Source organism: Haplochromis burtoni, unplaced genomic scaffold, assembly GCF_018398535.1.
Source record: "Haplochromis burtoni strain Fernald_Lab_line unplaced genomic scaffold, NCSU_Asbu1 Contig_481, whole genome shotgun sequence".
NCBI classification, from domain to species: domain Eukaryota; kingdom Metazoa; phylum Chordata; class Actinopteri; order Cichliformes; family Cichlidae; genus Haplochromis; species Haplochromis burtoni.
The window spans coordinates 115,765-133,534 of record NW_024582842.1 but is presented as its reverse complement, the minus strand read 5'-3'; the positions used below and the strand labels follow the sequence as shown (position 1 = coordinate 133,534).

At 38.5% G+C, this 17,770-nt stretch overlaps 3 protein-coding genes and 1 non-coding gene across 10 annotated transcripts in view; 3 read left to right on the top strand and 1 right to left on the bottom strand.

The window, feature by feature from the left end:
• Positions 1-6,372, top strand: part of rbfox2 (RNA binding fox-1 homolog 2) — a 41,007-nt gene extending 34,635 nt beyond the window's left edge. For 6 of the 7 annotated variants that reach the window (XR_006052942.1, XM_042213786.1, XM_005946679.3 and 3 more), the window contains 3 exons: positions 1,710-1,798; positions 3,003-3,075; positions 3,458-6,372. Coding sequence is in view for 5 of the 7 variants with exons in the window: in XM_042213786.1 (XP_042069720.1) it covers positions 1,710-1,798; positions 3,003-3,075; positions 3,458-3,502 (207 nt within the window). In the remaining 2 variants the exon portion in view is untranslated. Of the gene's footprint in view, positions 1-1,709; positions 1,799-3,002; positions 3,076-3,457 lie in introns of those variants that run through there. The other variant, XR_006052941.1, reaches the window with a different exon arrangement.
• An 835-nt stretch (positions 6,373-7,207) lies between these two features.
• Positions 7,208-8,212, top strand: LOC102307298. Its single transcript, XR_006052940.1, has 3 exons — positions 7,208-7,273; positions 7,359-7,470; positions 7,551-8,212. It is a non-coding gene; the product is annotated as an uncharacterized LOC102307298 (transcript).
• Positions 8,213-8,593: 381 nt separating this feature from the next.
• LOC121812235 (retinal cone rhodopsin-sensitive cGMP 3',5'-cyclic phosphodiesterase subunit gamma-like) lies at positions 8,594-11,616 on the bottom strand. The gene is made up of 3 exons (XM_042213785.1): positions 11,533-11,616; positions 10,073-10,186; positions 8,594-9,296 (listed from the first exon to the last, which is right to left on the bottom strand). Exons 2-3 carry the CDS (start codon positions 10,174-10,176, stop codon positions 9,179-9,181), a joined length of 222 nt encoding a protein of 73 aa, XP_042069719.1. The 5' UTR covers positions 10,177-10,186; positions 11,533-11,616; the 3' UTR covers positions 8,594-9,178.
• Positions 11,617-13,605: 1,989 nt separating this feature from the next.
• Positions 13,606-15,292, top strand: LOC102308369 (retinal cone rhodopsin-sensitive cGMP 3',5'-cyclic phosphodiesterase subunit gamma). The gene is made up of 3 exons (XM_005946680.2): positions 13,606-13,756; positions 14,448-14,563; positions 14,678-15,292. Exons 2-3 carry the CDS (start codon positions 14,460-14,462, stop codon positions 14,793-14,795), a joined length of 222 nt encoding a protein of 73 aa, XP_005946742.1. The 5' UTR covers positions 13,606-13,756; positions 14,448-14,459; the 3' UTR covers positions 14,796-15,292.
• The last annotated feature ends 2,478 nt before the right edge of the window (positions 15,293-17,770 follow it).

The window sequence follows — 17,770 nt, the reverse complement described above, 5'->3', positions numbered from 1 at the left end:
AATATGAAATCGGTCTATTTGTCTAATAAACATAATCCTTAGTCTTTGAACAAGACTCATTTGTGTTTTCTTGTATTTATGACAGGTGGTCTAATAAATTTGTTAAGCCCTGTAGACCCGAACATGATCTTTTTGCTTCTTGTTGATGGAACAAACAAATGTTAGGCTTCATGTTTTAATCATTGCGTTTTGTTTTCTTTATTTATTTTGTGAGAAACTCCCTGAAAATTGGGGTTGAATCGCCGTTGTCATTTTTGAGCCCGAACGCTTGTTCATTTTGTGAAACCTGCTTTTTAAATTTCACTTGAGCGATCGTGCACCGTAGCTTTCCGAGACGTCGCATTTCCTGTATTAACGAAGATGAAATAAGCTAAATAAGTAATACCCAAACCTGTGATTTGAGTACAGAGAGTACTCGCAGTTTTAAAGGGATGTAGAGAGAGATTTTCCTTCATCCAATTAGCAGATCATTCAGACCCCTTCCAGGAATCTCCCTATCTGTTTCACCTGTGGCATGCTAACTGAATCAATGTCAGCATGCAGACATACTTACAAGGCTGACTCCCCGCCCCCCATCCCGTGTATTTTCCTCCCAAATCTTCTCCTTTTATTTCTGCCAACCTCCCTTTTTATTCATCCTTTCCTCCTTTGACTGTTAAAGTAGACCTTTACTAAAGGTTCTTATCTAGTTCAGTACTTTCTCTTCCTCTTCATTTTTATTATTATCAGACCCTTCTTTTCTACTCTTATGTTCACTGTGGTTTCCCACCTTCCCTCCTATCCTTTTCCATCACCTCTACTTTCTCTGTCTCTCCTTCCCTCATCTTCCCCTCCTCCCCCGGTCCAGCCTTCCTCCCATAGCAGCAACTGTGTGGTCCTGAATGCAGGAACTGATTCCTTAGGGTAGAATGCAGTGGTGTGTGTTTCTTTCCTTATTTATTTATTTTTGTTTCCATAGGGATGTTTGGCCTAATACACTGTTTGTTCTGAATTCGGGAAAGCATGCTGTGTCTGTCAGTGATTGGTTGCTGGCCATGTGAGAGTGTGTGTGTTTGCCCCCTTTTTTTTCATTTTTTAAAATCCGACTGGCTGACTTGTCTTCTTACACCTGTAGTTTTATTTTTGTGTCTGTTCATCAGCTGTTCATCCAAACCTAGATAATGACACGATCATCCTGCCACTCCTTCCCCTTTCTTTAACTGTGTGTTTTTGGTAGGGGAACCGGGGTGGGGCACAGTTATGGCTGTGAACTCTCTCTCCCTTCATGTCTAACTCACTGTGGGATAGATGAAGGCGATTCAGAGCTACAAACGCTAAAAACAACAACAGCATTGTCTGCAATTAAGGGTATTTTTTTCCCCACATTAGCCATGAAGTGAGAGAGCCACACAGAGCCTGAGCTACATCCTTGTGAATGCTGTACTGCACCAGATTAGCCAGTTTTGCTGACTGACTGCTTGTTAATCTCTCGCTCTCTTCTCAGCAGTTTTTTTTCTCACAATGTAACACGTTAGATTCACTGCTAGTGTTTTTTAATAGTCTGCAGAGAAAATATGGCAAACTTTAAACAAGACCTTTCTCTTCTTTCCGTCCCGTCCTTCCTGCCCTTTCATTGCATCTCTTTTTCTCTCTCTCTCCTCTTTTCCTCTGCTCCGCTCTTCCCCTCTTCTCTGTCCTCCACCTGTCTCGTCTCCATCGACTCCTCACAGGGTGGCTATGCAGCGTATCGATACGCCCAGCCGGCTGCAGTAGCAACGCCTGCGGCGGCAGCAGCTGCAGCGGCAGCTTACAGTGACAGGTGAGCGTAGTGTCCTGGACACTTTTTTATCACAATTGCTACTTTTGCGTAACTACATCGTGTCAATATCGATATATTAAAAACATTAAAATACTCTGGAAATACTGTGAACAGCAAGGCCTATCTCATGCACCAGCATCCTGAGGTTACATTAGCAACGTGAGCAAACTTTTACAGAAAAACCAGGCTTAGGTTGACAAAGCTACCTCCTGATTCAGAGCCTCAGTCACACGAGTAAAAATAAGACAGCAACCTTTTTACATCTAGGAGAAAATCTGCGGCTGAGTCTGTCTTATGGCAACGTTTCTGGGAGGTTTTGTTTCCTCGACGATCTCATTTTTGCAGAAAAAAGATAAGATAAGATAAGATGACCTTTATTAGTCCCACAGATCGGAAATTTGTTTTGTTACAGCAAAAGTGCAAAGTTATGCAGCAGATATTAGAAAACACTTGAATGCAATAAAATGCAATAGAATAAAATAGAATAATATATACAATAGAATAAAATAGAAATACAAATACTATATACAATAGGAAAATACAAAAACACAACAATATAAAATATAAAATACAAAAACACAACAAAATACAAAAAATAACTGAAGTCAGATCATTTTATTTTACTGGATAAAACAGATATTTGCAAAGTTTAAATTTGAGGAGCTATTGTACAGTTGAAAAAAAGTGATAAATTGCAATATTTATAATTGCAGTACTGAGCGTCTGCTGGTTCCCATGTCAGATGCATGTAGAGGTGATTGTTGTCATGCTTGTGTCGACTGGGACGCCCTTACAAAAGAGACTTTAAATCTGAGGAGTCATTTAATCCCGGTTAGGTAAAGGTTAAATACAAAAATGAACCTTTAGCTTACACGAAACGATGTGATCTGTTCTTAAACTTTTGCAGTGTCGTGTTTCCTGATCTAAAATACAGGGAAAAGTTTAACATTTTGTTGACGTCCCCCTCTGTAATTTGAACACTTTGGGTGGGCTGTATGTATGACACTGTTGTAGTTTCTAACAGCTAGCAGAAAAAATACTAATAAGATAAAATTAATTTTGTGTGCCTAACTTTCTTCACATTTTGAGGTATCTTGGGCCTTCTTAAAAAGACACAACACTTGTTTCTCTCCTGCACTATGTCAGAATCATTTTGCAGCTAATCTAAATCAGCTTGTGTAACCCTTCCCCCCCCCCTTCATAGTTATGGACGAGTTTACACGGCAGATCCCTACCACGCTGCACTTGCCCCAGCTGCCTACGGCGTTGGAGCCATGGTAAGTCCACGTAGGGCGTGAATACTGTTTTGTGGTCTGTTCGCAAGAAAATGTCAATATTTTTAGTATTAATCAGTATTGTTTGAATATGTTATGTTGTAGTCACTGATTAATATGTATAATAGTGTTTATGCAACTAAGAAAGAGCCTGAATTAAGGAAAAATGAGCAGTTTTATTTTACCAATGTGTATCTGGCACAAGGGTTCTGTGTACTTTTATTAGGCTATGCGTACACCAGCAACTCGTGTTTGACAAATCAATTCGTTTTGGTCTTTTTCTGTGATGTATTGACGAAAATGACGAATCACAGCTTGAAACAACTGCAATTCTGACTCTAGTGAACGATTTTATTCACTAAGTGTTCCTTTTATTGCTTTGTAGGCTACGCTGTACAGGGGAGGCTACAGTAGATTTGCTCCCTACTAAAGACACTACATTTCCCAGGAGCTCCTCTCTTCCATTGAATTACTTTGAAAGAGCTCCCCCTGTTGTCACGGAGGTGGACTGCACCCAGTTTTAAAACGTGGACTTGACCACAAAGAAGATATTTCAGATCCCACCCCAGAGCAGTCCCACGTTTTCTTATATACGCTACTACAGAAATAGAGGAATGCTGTATTAAAGACTGAAGGATGGCCTTAATGTTAAAAAAAAAAAGAAGAAGAAGAAGAGAAAAAAATAAGACTTAAGATGGCCTCCTTCCCTATTGCACGGCTGTATTATAGTCTCCCCTTCTTATTCCCTCTGCACTCAGCAGCACAAGATTTGGGACAGAGCCCAGATGTTCTTCCAAAGGCTGCATGTGGATAACTGACACTTAAAACAGCCGTCACCCGTGTGCGTGTTTGTGTGTGTGAGTGCATGAAAGAGCCGAGCGTTGTGTGGCCTGCACACGCTCTCCGCTGAAGGAAAAAGAAAGGGAAACACACAATGGAGGTGTCCACAAAACATCAGGGCAGTAGGAAGAAAGACGGTGCGCAGAAAGAGCACCGAGAAAACATTCTGAACCAGAATGACGAGTCAAATGATAAAACCACCCACGGATGGATTTTATAATTCCTCCTCGACGTGGGCGGATAGTAAGGAGAGGATTTCCAATCCCGCGGTGTTCTTTCTGGCAGAGGGAGACTGAATGTGGCAGCTTGGAGAGATGATGTGACGGTTTATAACGCTATAGAAATCACGTCCGAAAGCTGAAGGAGGGAGGGTTTATTAGAGCTGTTCCTTACCTCAAGTTTTCTTAGTATGTGGAAATGGTAAACCTTTAAACTTAAAATTGTTATATGCAAAGAAATTAGTTTAGAGAGAAAAAAAAGTTACCAAATTATTATTATTAATGATATTTGTAATTGTAATTATTCTCATTATTACTCTTATAAAACCATTCTTATGTTTGAGTCAGCAGCCGCTGCTGTCATGGATTCAACAGTGAACCCTGGGGTTAAAAATCATTAACAAAGTACAAATATGCTGTCAGGTATATGAAAACAGCTTATATCCGTGCACGGGACTTCACCCGACACTACAAACATGGCAACACTACACAGAAGAAGAAGGGGGGGGAAAAGGTTCCCGTTTAGTGGAGTTTACACCCAAACTAAACCCTGGGGTTCAAATAGTGGTTGGTCCTTTTAATGTAGGAATATATTATTTGGATCCCCGCCCCCTCATATTCCATCTTTTGTAGAGTGTCCAGCAATGGATGAGTCTTCCTGAAACATACTTCTGTTGGTATTGTGTTTAAGATGCTGCAGCAGCAACTGCTGAGCAAGAGAGAGAGATTCAGTTAGTGAGTTTGTAGTAAATATTTAAATGCAAAACACAATTGTGCATATTTCTATTCCATTGTATTCTATATTTCCAAAATGTGGCTTTTTTTTTTATTTTTGGGCTTTTGTTTTTGTTCCAAAGATTTGTAGAAAGCACATTTTTCTGCCGTATGTATAAATATATTATCTTTGTTATTGTTATTATCATAATCCTACAGCTGTTTTTATTATTTACTTTCATCTTCTGTGTTGTTCCTTGTCCTGTAAGGTGCAAGGACATTTTCAAGTGACTTTGTTTTTTCTCTTGGGAGTAAAGTTCTTCAGCTGGAAAGCATAGCTGGTTGGGGACAAACAAAGGTATGCGTGTCACACCACCAAACTTTTGTCCTTTTGGTTGACTATTCAGTCATTTTTTGTTTGTTTGTTTGTTTGTTTGTTTTTGATTGATCATAGGATCTGCTAGCTTGACATTTATCATATTTCAAAATATACAGTAACACTTTTTTTTGTGTACGTGTGTCCATGTTTTGCAAGCGACTGAGCTATTTGGAATGAGTGAACATAGGCCTGTAGCACTTGAGTTAAAGCAGTCTTTATTGTTTTGGTTTGAAATCTTAATGATTCCTTACATTTCACTGGCTAAATCTGTCAGCTTGGCTACTCTGGATTTGTTTGAAAAAAGTGTTATCGCTCATACATGCACAGGTTAAGGTTCCTGGCGAAAAACAATTTGTCAGCATTGGGATATGAAGTTGTTTTTATCCATCTTCAAAGCGACCTTTTGTGTTTTCTGCTTCTCACAATCAGGAAAACAGGCTTTTCATTAACATGCTTTTTTTTCTCCCTTTCTTTTAAATGTGCTGCTGTTGGATTTTCTCAAGTCATTTAGTGTTACTTTAAAAAAAAATCTCCATATTAATGTAGAATGTGCTTCAGACACTTTTAATTTTTCTTTTTTTTAAAAAAAGAAGAAAAAAAAGGCACTAGCCAAAGATGCTAACAGTACCCAGCATGTTCTGGCTTGACATGTGCTACACAAAATACTCTAAGATGGACTTTTGGAGCCACTGAAGGCATGGACAAACCAGCATGAGCGATACTTGTCGAGTTATATATAAAAAAATAGTTTTGCATGACTCTTGTGTCTTTTCATATTTGATTCCTGAGCAGCAGAGCCCAGCTGCGTTCTTCTTTACCACTAAACTCCATGACAGGCAGCTAGCGAATCTAAGCTAGTTAACGCATCAAAGAGCACAGTGCTGTTTGGCAAAAAGGCCCGGTGACAAACAAAATGGCTGCCGCACAAATGACACGTGGCAGCTTCATTTTTTTTCCTGTCGTGGTTTTCTTGCCAGTGTATTATAGTAAACTATGTGGTCATCCTTCATAGTTGCTATGGTTTCTCAATGGACAGTCCCCTTTCCTCTGTCATGTCTGTATTCCCCCTTGACTGCCATTATGTTTTTTTGTTATTGAATGTCCATATAAAATGTTTTATATAAAAATGTTTTGTTGTGATTGAACTTCTCAGATTGCTTTTTTCTTTCTATGCATTATTAAAGTGGTTGAGTCTTATATTATAGTGCAGGGCCCTGTTTCAGGAAGCCGGTTTAGTGGAAAAACTGAGTAAGTATACCCTGAGTTAACGAAAACTCTGGGTTTGCGGTTTCACAAAGCGAGTTCAGCTGAAGCCTGAGTGAGTCACTATGACGACACACGCCGTGAAGCTAACCTGCCCCCTAGCAGGTTTACCACAACTAACCCTGACTGTCTCCGCCCCTTTGTCGGAAACCTGACTGTAGGAACATGGCGTGCTCCTTCCTTGAAGAGCCAGTAGATCGTGAAGCCCAAATTCTCCGCAGAGCTCACCGCCGGGAGAGAGTGATCAGAGCGCGTTTGGACATTTTATCATTTCCTGATGATTTCCTGTGTGAACGTTACCGTTTCTCAGCACAATCTATAATTTATTTGACTAACATCCTCAGGCCATATATTACGCATGTGACACATCGCGGACATGCTCTCAGTTCATTACATATTATTTGTATTGCACTTCGGTTTTTTGCAAACGGGAGCTTTCTGTATAATATTGGTGACGCTGAGCACGTTTCCAAGGCTACCGTCTGTCGGGCAGTCAGGAATGTTACAGTTGCACTGAAACGTCTCCTGTACTCGTCTGTGGTGTTCCCCGGTCATAGACCCACAAGATTTATCAAAGAGGGATGCCACAAAATTGCAGGTATCAGGATGAACAAAACTTAATTTATGATGTGGTGATACTTGAACTACTACTTATATTTTACATTTATTTTCAGGGTTCCCAGGCGTGATTGGCTGTACAGATGGCACTCACATTCCAATCATTGCTCCTTCAGTAAATGAAGGAGACTATGTGAACAGGAAGTCTTTCCACAGCATTAATGTACAGGTACATAGTTCCCTGTAGCATTTCAAACTAACAAATTATTTCATCATAGTAATGGATGCTAATTTGTGTTCTCTGCACTGTGAAGATCATATATGATGCTGCCAACATTATCACAAATGTGGAAGCCAAGTGGCCAGGCTCTGTCCATGACTCACAAATATTCCGTGAATGTACACTGAGCACAAAATTTGGACATGGTGAGTTGAAAATACTTTAAAATATATAAAGACCAATTGCTTCAGGGACATTTGAACTGAAGTGTATCCTTCTGTCTCAGGAGAGTTCACTGGCTACTTGCTTGGTGATAGGGGGTATCCATGTTTACCCTATTTGCTTACTCCTTACTCTGACCCTGAACCGGGCCCACAGCAGCGATATAATCTAGTTGAGGGCCAAGGAGCAAAGCCGGGTAACCATCTATTTTGTTTTTATGTTTTTTTGCACATCTTCTTACTTTTTTCTTTCTGCTATTAAACTCTATGTAGACTAAAGATATAAAATTCGGGTCACTGTCTGACCTTCAAGCACTCTCAAGCCCTTGAGTGAAGCTGAAGGTGGCTTTAAAAACAAGTGTATTCTTCCGTTCTTTGGATAAAGCTGATCAAGCTTATTTATTTGTTGTTGTTGATTTAATTTTTTAAATCACAATCAGAACAACCTGTGATTGTGCCCAAGTGTTTGGTTGGCAGTATTTGTGAAATACTTTGTTCATAACCTCAAATAGCAACCTGACAGTCATTGATATTACCTGGGAATCATAACAAAGGTCCATAAACAATGTTGTGCCATATCATTGATTCAGTGGATTACTGGATAAGTGAAAGCTTTAATCTTGTGTTGAACACAGGAAGAAAAAAAAACAAAAAACGAGGATCACAAATATCCATGGAAAGCAGTCTGTGTGATCGATATCTATACATAAAATAATACATTTCTGTCTGTTTGTCTGTTTCTTTGTCCGCATACTACTCCTACATGATCAGGAGTCGAGCACCCAAACCCGACTTGCAGGCCCATCTTAGGCTTCATAAGGTTCTTATCTATATCAGATTTCATGACATAGCCACGTTGCCCAGCAACCACCTATCAAATAGCTATAAATGACCTATGGGAGCTATATAATTTTATATAATTTACGTTAACAAAACTAAATTTTTTCATCATATGTCATGAAACCATGAGGTTCCCTTGCACGAGTTTGTGATAATACATGTAACTAATGTTGAGATGTTTAAATCTCTGACGTTGTCTGGCTCGCATAAATGTTTGTTTTCTTTGATTACCTTAAAAGTATAGTATCTGTTCAAAAAGACACAAAGGTTTTTATAGGGGAAAGTATTTATTGACATAACTTCCATTCCTACATTAATAGCATGTGCAACATTACATTCATATTTCATAAAAATAAAAATATATTTATTTATATATTCATCATCATCTGTACATTAAGAAAAAATAACTCCAAAGAGGTGGAGGACGGGCGGAGCGGAAAAGGCAGAAGAGAGAAGGTTTAGTGATGATGCCGCTGTGAGGAAACTTGCTTTCAACATATCTGAATGGTCTCTCAGAACAAACAAACCAGCACAAAGTACAAGGGAGGGAGTTTGGAGGAGCAGGTTGACACACGGACACCTCAGTGAAGCATATATAAATAAATAAATGTACATAGAGCTATTTAATGTAATATATGATAGCTTTGACACATAGTTGGATCAACCTTGAGGATAGAAGGTTTTGTGTAATTTTTCCCAAACTACATATGGGTGTAACAACCACAATAAACTTCAAGTCGGGATTTGGGGAGGGGGAAAGCCTCCTGGGCTGTGAAGTGAAAGATAAGAGGACTGAGTGGAGGAAAATTAGTGCAGGGAGGTTTATAATTGAGGAAAGGGCACGGGAGGGTTTCTAGACGATTCCATATTTCGCCAGGTCGCTGAGCTCCATGTCCCCAAAGGCTTCCCATGGGCAGACCACTGTGAAGTCTGTACCGAGACCCTCCATGCCGGGGATGTCGTCTCCGAATCTAAAAAAAGCAACAAAAGCATGTCTTAACTCTTGACCTGCATTCACTGTGTATCATTTAATGAGTACTCAATATCAGGTGTGTCAAACACAAGGCCTGGGTAAGACTCCAGTCCAGCCCACTGGATGCCATCGAAAAATATGAAGGAGGGGTTAGATTTGGACTTTTAACTGTATTTTCATAGGTTTTACACCTTTTCCCACTGATACACACCTCTCCCATAATATACCAAAATAATGAAGTAATATAGAAACTATTAGTATATTTTATTATCTACAATAGAGATTTCTGAGTTTTAGAATGGGTAGTTAAACTTCCTTAGACACTTAAGATCAAAGTGGGGTGTACATGGCCCACGATGTAAATTGAGCTTGGCGTCCATGCTCTGTACTATGCAAAGACTATACTCGAGCAAGGATTTCATGTGTCAAAGAAAGCAGAAGAGTTCTGTGATTGAAATACTATCCCCTGTGATTGTTTAAGTATTGTGTTGCAAATGTTAGTCCAACAGTCGATGTAACTGTTTTGAAACTAGTTTAGCAAAAATAATCCAATCGATCACAAGTTTGATCCGAATACCCGTGAAATTAAATATTCAGGAGTCACTGCTTTAGTCATCAACACTGTTCTATTATAGGATGTGGCAATATGATTTTTAAATGTCATCCCTCAAGCTAAAATGGACTACTATCTCCTAACTGTCATGCGCTAGCTTTAATATTTAGTGCGGTTGGAGCGTGAAGTATTAGAAATGTTGTGCCGTGTCTTCCTCTCACCCCTTCTGGCCTGGTTTGGGGGCCTTGCTCTTGAAGGTACGGGCTGTCCTCTGTTTGAACTTGGGAGGTGCCTTCTTGTCAGCAGGTGCAGGTGCGTCTGCCATTGTTTATGATCTGAGAGAAAAAGAATAAACAGTTAATCACTTAATCTTGGTGTTTAAGACCATTCGTCGACCTCCTCCTAAGCCGCCACTTCTTTGATGATATAACACTTGCAGCTTAGATCAAATTATAAACCAAAGCTACCATAGCACCTTAAGCTTTGTTACACCATCAGTGGCTATTTTTACACCTTGACTTTTGAGTTCATGTGTGGTCAAGTTAACACGGCATATATTTAGAGACCAGGATTTCTGCTAATTCTGCTGTTAGACTGAAGGTTAACCTGCGTGGTGTAAATAATAAGCTCGGGTATAAGGGGATTTGACCTGAACAACAATTTCAGTCTACTTTAATCTGGTCTTTTCTTGGCTCAGTTGACTGTGTCATAGTTAAGCTCATCAGTGCTCCTGATTACAAATGTGCTTTGACCTCACTGATGGACTTTTGTAACAACAAGCAGATTAACTCCTAAGTATCCCACCTTTATTCAACTTTTATAATGTAGTTACAACCAACATTTGCTGTTTTATATATATATATATATATATATCTATGTATACATATATATATATATAATATATATTATAAGAGAAATCTAGTTGTGTTTTTTGCTACACATTTTGTACACAATTGCAATGTTATATATATATATATATATATACAGTGCACATATATATATATGTGCACTATACACACACACACATATATACATATATAACATTGCAATTGTGTACAAAAACACAACTAGATAAATCAATTAATCATTTTAAAGAAACTAATTAATGAATATTTTTTATTTGGTTTTCCATAAAATTTTAGTACAAATTAAATAAGGCTATAGTGACAGGTGTTATAACATGCTGAAATAATAAGACAAATAAAAGAGTTAAAATGATGCCAGTGTAAATGAATTTTTCCTTTTGAAGGTTTACTTGAAGGTTTTTGTTTTTTGTATCAAGGGGAGTGATATATTTCATAGGTTTCTGTTAATTTCGACATTATTTGCAAACCCCCCCACAAATAAGCCTCCCTTGGCTGTCTTACACAATTAAAAAAACTATATAATAATGACTTTTTTTATAATGACTTTTTAAATGCTTTTCTAAACAGCATTTACAAAATTGAAAGCATAAAGAAGAAAAAAAATGATGTAAAGAAGACATACGGTGCACAAACTTTAAACTATAAAGCTTGAAATGATTTTTTGGTTTTATTTTTTTAGAAATGTGTAAAATATATCTCCAAAATAAAGTTCTTAAGTGACTCTTACTCTTTATTTCTTCTCTGAATAATCTTCACTGCAGAATGGAAAGTCAACCAAAGCTCACAGCTGAGTGAAAGTCAGAGTTAGATCTTACCTGTTGTTGCAGTAGCACGGGTGGCTTCTGGATTATGCCTCTCTGGTCTGTTCGTGTTGTTGTAGTCTATGGCTTGCTCCCTGCTTATATACTCTCCCCTCTAATCCCTCTAACATGCTTATCCATAGCTTTTCTGTCCTATTTTTTTACAGCACGGGCTCGATTTTTCCCTTGATTAGCTTAGGGAGTGACCTCATATGTTCACCCTAATGCATCTTGCCATATAAAGACATATGTTCCTTATATAATGAAGCACAACGGAGAAGAGAAACTAAGAGGTTCATTCAATGATATTAACCTGTTTGGGGCTTGATTCTGACTGTCAATAGAGGAATATTTTCTGGTAGATGCATTTTACCAAATACCTTTTTGTTAATCTACATAACAGTTGAGCTTGAAATCATAATCAGCTGATCGTGATCATTCTTAATTTGAAAAAACAAACAAACAAACAAACAATAAATTTGACCAAAAAAATAAAATAAATAAAAGTCCTTTCCAGATCTTTTAGGCACTTCTTCCAGTATTAATCAGATAATTAAATTTAGGAAAGCCCCAGAAAAGCTGTACAGTAGCCTTAAAGCTCAGATTTTCTTTCTTTCTTTCTTTTTATTGCCTTACATTAACTGTAAAGACAGCATTAGTGTGTTTCTACCTGCAGACCACACCTGTCACATTGGTAATCATTCATTTAAAGGTCTACATACTGTACCTAGGCACAGTTCATGCCATGTGTTGAAGGATTAAAAGCTGAATAGTTAAGTGTTCTTTATTTGTCAGCATCTGATTCATCACCTGAAAAGAGTTCAGGGCACCTCTGCTCTTACATCACGTGGTGCTCCAGATCCTCTTGAAGCTATATCAGGACACGTTTGTTTACAAATATTATCTCCAATCCATGAAGAGGTGTAAAATATTAAATTTGGGTAAACAATGGTAGAAGAAATGATGGTTACCCCTTCAGTACAGTGAAGTCAGTGAAGGGATGCAAAATTTTACCCTCATAAATATAACCTCATGAAACACACAGGAGGGCGATGAGATTGTGCACAAAATAATTTACCTGTACTTGAAGTACAGGTGATAACAGGACCGAAAGAATGAAACACAATCAAAATTTATAAATAATTTCCTTAACTGTCACAATCTAATTTCCATATTGTCTTTTTTGTTCAGCATCGCAGCCTTTTGACGATCACAGAGCCACATTGAGATGTTTTGAACTTTGTGACATGAGGCGTCATCCTGCATGTGAAGCAGCCATCGCAAGATGTGTTCAGTGGTGAGGTGTTCTGCTGCTGTAGCCCATCTGCCTCAAGGTTTGACCTGCTGTCTGTTCAGAGATGCTCTTCTGCGCACCCTGGTTGTAACAAGTGCTTATTTAAGTCACACTTGCTTTCATGTCAACTTGAAGCAGTCTGGCAATTTTTCCTCCAACCTCTGGCATCAGCAAGGAATGTTTTGGTTTACCCGAAGAACTGCCCACTGAATATTTCCTCTTTTTCAGGCCATTCACGGAAAACCCTAGAGACGGCTGTGTGGGAAAGTCCCACCAGTTTGTGATACTAATACTCAGACCAGCTCATCTGGCACCAAAAGCCAAGCCAAAATCCAGAGTTACTTAAATCACTTTTCTTCCTCATTCTTATGCTCGATTTGAACTTCATCAGATCATTCTGATCGCGTCGACGTGAATAAAATCACAGAGTTGCTGCCACATGATTTACTAATTAGATATCCGTGTTAGCAAGCAGTTAAATAGGTGTGCCTAATGAAGTGGCAGTGAATATTCAGTAAATGATAGCATGATTCAGGTAGAAACTGATGCGTGTGGTGATCGATGGATGATTGATTGATAATGTAGCTATGGCAGTTAGATAGACAGGTATCTTTCTCCATATTTAGATTTGTGTGTTAATCACTGTCGCCCGCTGCTGCCCGTGAATGGCTCCTCTGTAGTTTGCTTCAGTTTGCACATTTACAGGCATGTCTATCTTGAAATACACCTTGTATTTATATCTCACTATCCTTTATCTCCTCTATTTGTGGCTGAGCTGGTTCAGAATAGGGCAGAGCTGGCACATCACAGAGCGAACATCTGAGTGGATTAGCAGCTCGGAGGACTTTAAAAACGGGTCGTCAGTCTGAGAGAGACACCACAAGTGAGAAAACGACAGACTCGCCAGACAGCATCAGAAAAACTCTTTGAGACTTTGAACAAAAGGTGAGATGAAACTGCAATTTTGTCAGCTCTTGTGCGAGGAGTTTAGGCTATTATTGCTTTGTATTACCTCAGATTCTTTTCTGCTTTTGTAACTACATCCTCACAGCAGAGAAAAACAGAGCACTGGCTTTACAGCTTTTCTTTTCCTTCCTGAGTATCACGCCTGAAATGGAGTTGAAATGAGACATTTCATAAGAAGCAATGCTTTGTGATGGCCTTTTTGTAAATACTGCTCAAGGCACTGTTGGATTGGATTTGGGTGAACTCGCTGGTTGAGGATTTTATTTCCAATGGTTAATGCACTCATAATTTAGTGATTTGCTTGGTTGTTTGCAAGCCTGAGTGTGAAATATAAGTGTTTCCAGAAGGGATGTGCAATGACTCCTCTGTAAAGAGGAGATTATTGATTGATGTAGCCGAACAAAGAAAAGAGGCAAATTCAGTTTTATTTCTATAACAACCTTTAGCACCAAGGCACTGGAACTGGTTTATGTAAGACAATAAAAGGCATGAAGAAACAGCATAAAAAAAGAAACCCCCAGAAAGTGATTCACAAAGATAGAAGAATAAGCAAAACACATGCTGAGAAAAAGAAATTACAAGTTCTCCTCCAATAAATCTGAATTGTTAGTGGTATCTTTGCAGGAAATCAACATATTAATGTTATTTTTTAACCTGTTTTCTCTTTCAGGAACCAAACACAATGGCAGACGTTGCAACTCCCGTTGACAAGAAAGCACCTCCCAAATTTAAGCAGAGGGCCGCACGCACCTTCAAGAGCAAGGCGCCCAAACCGGGCCAGAAGGGGTGAGATGCTTTCTTTGTTTTGTTTTTAACATCACATGTGCAGCTTTTCTTCCATAACTTTGTCTTTCTTTCTGCTGGTTTTGCTCATCAAAGCTTGTTGTTTCTTCCAATTAGATTTGGAGACGACATCCCCGGCATGGAGGGTCTTGGCACAGACTTCACCGTGGTCTGCCCATGGGAAGCCTTTGGGGACATGGAGCTCAGCGACCTGGCGAAATATGGAATCGTCTAGAAACCTCAACTGTTTTCTTGGACCGAGTCCTCCTGTCTCTCACCTCACAGCCCAGCTTTCCTTCTCCTTCCCAAAATACCCATCCTCATATTCATTGTCCCTCATGTAATTTGAGATAAATTGCACACAAATTGATCAGCTAGCAAAAGCATTGCAGCATTTAGCTGTTTTTCTTCTTTTTTTTCCTCCCTGTTTACCCCTCATGTGGTCCTACTGTCAATTAAGCAGCTAGAACTCTACAACCTGCACAGAGGAGGCAGCTTTTGATGTTTTAGAGGTTTGACCTGAAAACAAACCCCCTCACACTCTCTTTTGTCTCATGCACTTTATTCACCCAACCCTCCCCCCACTTTTCCACCAATGCTCCATCGTCCTTTCCTACTTTTCCTAATCCCCAGCTTCTCTTCATCTCCCGAACCCCTCACTTTCATCTCTAATAACCCATGCAGAGAAAAAAATAATATAAAAATGAATAAAAGACAGTTTGATATCTGTGATATCTTTGGACTGTTCTTCTTAACTCATCTACCACCTCTGCTCGCCAAAGCTGCTGATTAACATTGCACAGTCTATTTTGTGTATTAGCAAATTTCCCTTGTGTTTGTGTGTTTGTGCTTTTTTTTTCATTATTATAATGAGAAAGTCTATAATTCACAACCCGCCTGAGTGAATTAGATAAATCCTATATTTTCTCAGTAAATGGAAATATTTTTAATGAACTCAATAAATGAGAATATTTTCCACTAACTACGTGTCTTTGTGTCTTAGCTCATATTAACACAGAAGGTTTAATTTAGGATTTTGCACATAGCAGTACAATAACCACAGACTCTGGTCTGATTCATTTGCAGGGTATAAAACGGTAAAATCCACAGTTATTAACTCAAATTGTTTTAAAAATAAAAAAATAATAATAAAATAAAACAAAACCGGCTTCAGGGATAAATTGTGAGCAAAAAATTGAAGACGAGGAGCGTAACTGAATATACTGTTTCCATGGCAACCAGACCTACTTATTCACAGAAGCAGTCTTTTGTTTTTTTCTTCACCAGTGCAGAGAAAGGTTTGATAAATGAACACTGCAGCAAAGGTCGTGTTAGGTTAGCCGATCAGCATCAAGTTGGCCGTGCTTACTAACGGCAGATAAAAACTAAAACACATGTGTGCAAACAAATTAGTTTGCTTTTTAAAATTTTTTACAGATTAATATTAATTTTATTTATAAATATTAACACACAAATCTGAACTGGATAAGCAGAAGAGAAAGGATGGATGGGTGGAATTAACACTTATGCGTTATTGGGTCTTTCATCCAGAATGGGATGGTATCCTGTTATTGGTCAAACAAGAGGAAATAGAGTGTGGTGCAACAGTTTAGGTTAACAAATACCACAAATAGCTTTTAGAATAGAGAATTGAATAATCCTTTAATTGTCCCACAAGGGGATATTTGGTTGTATCAGCAGCAAAAAAAACCCACACACATACAAAAAAGAACAGGACACAGAACAGAAAACACAATTTTTACATATTTACATCATGGACAATAGTTACCAGAGCAGAGTACAGTACAGTTGTTAAAATTAGCGTACAGATAGTGTGCAAACAGAGCAGGATACTGAAAGGTGTTTAAATAGTTAAGAATATTTAGAATAATTAGAAAAGTGCAGACTGTGTATTGTACCTGTGCATTAAAAAGTAGACATGTAACTTCCAATAAGTTAGTGTATATATAAGCTGAGAAAAGTAATGTGCAGTTATAACAGTAGAAGTTGTTACAGCACTGATGTAAACATCTGTGTTTGTTGGGAGCAGTTTTGATTGTACAGTCTGACAGCTGCAGTCTGACACCTGCTATTTCTCAGGTAACTTCATACACATTGTGGCACAAATTAACAAAGATATGTAAATGAAATCTATTATTTATATGAGAATGCTTCACCTGTAAAACAAGAGCACACTGAGCACTGCACAGGTAGGTTGCATCAGGTATTTAAGAGAGCCTGCCTCAGTTCCTCTTTCTTTCTTTCTTTCTTTCTTTCTTTGTTTCTTTCTTTCTTTCTTTCTTTCTTTCTTTCTTTCTTTCTTTCTTTCTAAGTTTCACCGTACATCCATTACCATGACATACTGCATGACAAATTGGTTAGTGAAACTTTTATTAATAACACACGAACAACAACAGTAAAATGGTTAATTTGTTGTTGTTTTTTAAATACAGTTATGATTACACACACTCTCTCCCCACCTCCTTTACTTGTAATTTTAACTTTAACCTTTTTTCTCTATTCTGATGCTCGGTTTGAACTTTAGCAGCAACTTGACCATATCTATATGCCTGAATGCAAGGAAATCCTGCCATGTGATTGGCTGATTAGATATTTGTGTTAATGGGCAGTTAAACGGGTATTCCTAAGTGACTGGTATATTTCACACATTAGAAATTCTGTTAATAGGATGTTGTGTCAGGGTTTTGTCTGTGCTCATGGAAGACAGAAATAGTTTTTAAAATGACTTAAGCGTGTCTACTTGTTACTTAATTACACTGTATTCTGAGCAGCATTTAAGCTTCTCAGTGCGACTTTGCAGTGCAACATTTTGCTGCTTGCGTGTGTCTGGTGCTTTTTGTTGGTGCCAGTGACAGTATGTGTGAGGCCTCCGGATACTAATGTGCTTTTGTGTCACTGCATCAATTAACTGTTCGAGCCTCTGAACTGTGAGCAGACAAAAGGGACACTGCCTCGTGTAATGAGGCATAAACATAACAAACATCAGTCCAAAGCCTTTGGCCAGTTCATTAAAAAGAGGGCCTGCAGCAGAGACACGGCTATTTGACCACCAGAGCTTTAGTCTGCAACAAAACTGATCTCATCAGAAGCGGAGTATGGGTTAGTCACTGTGAATATGAATGAATGAAAGTAGTAAAAATAAAATGGACAAAACCTCAGCAGGTAAAAAAACTACTAACTTTACCTGCA

Bases quoted from the DNA above. Each gene is read 5' to 3' on its own strand.
- LOC121812235 (XM_042213785.1), bottom strand. From the start codon at position 10,176: ATGGCAGACGCACCTGCACCTGCTGACAAGAAGGCACCTCCCAAGTTC. The intron at 9,297-10,072 runs GTGAGAGGAAGA...TGCTTTTTTTAG, and splicing joins CCCAAACCAGGCCAGAAGGG to ATTCGGAGACGACATCCCCG.
- LOC102308369 (XM_005946680.2), top strand. From the start codon at position 14,460: ATGGCAGACGTTGCAACTCCCGTTGACAAGAAAGCACCTCCCAAATTT. The intron at 14,564-14,677 runs GTGAGATGCTTT...TCTTCCAATTAG, and splicing joins CCCAAACCGGGCCAGAAGGG to ATTTGGAGACGACATCCCCG.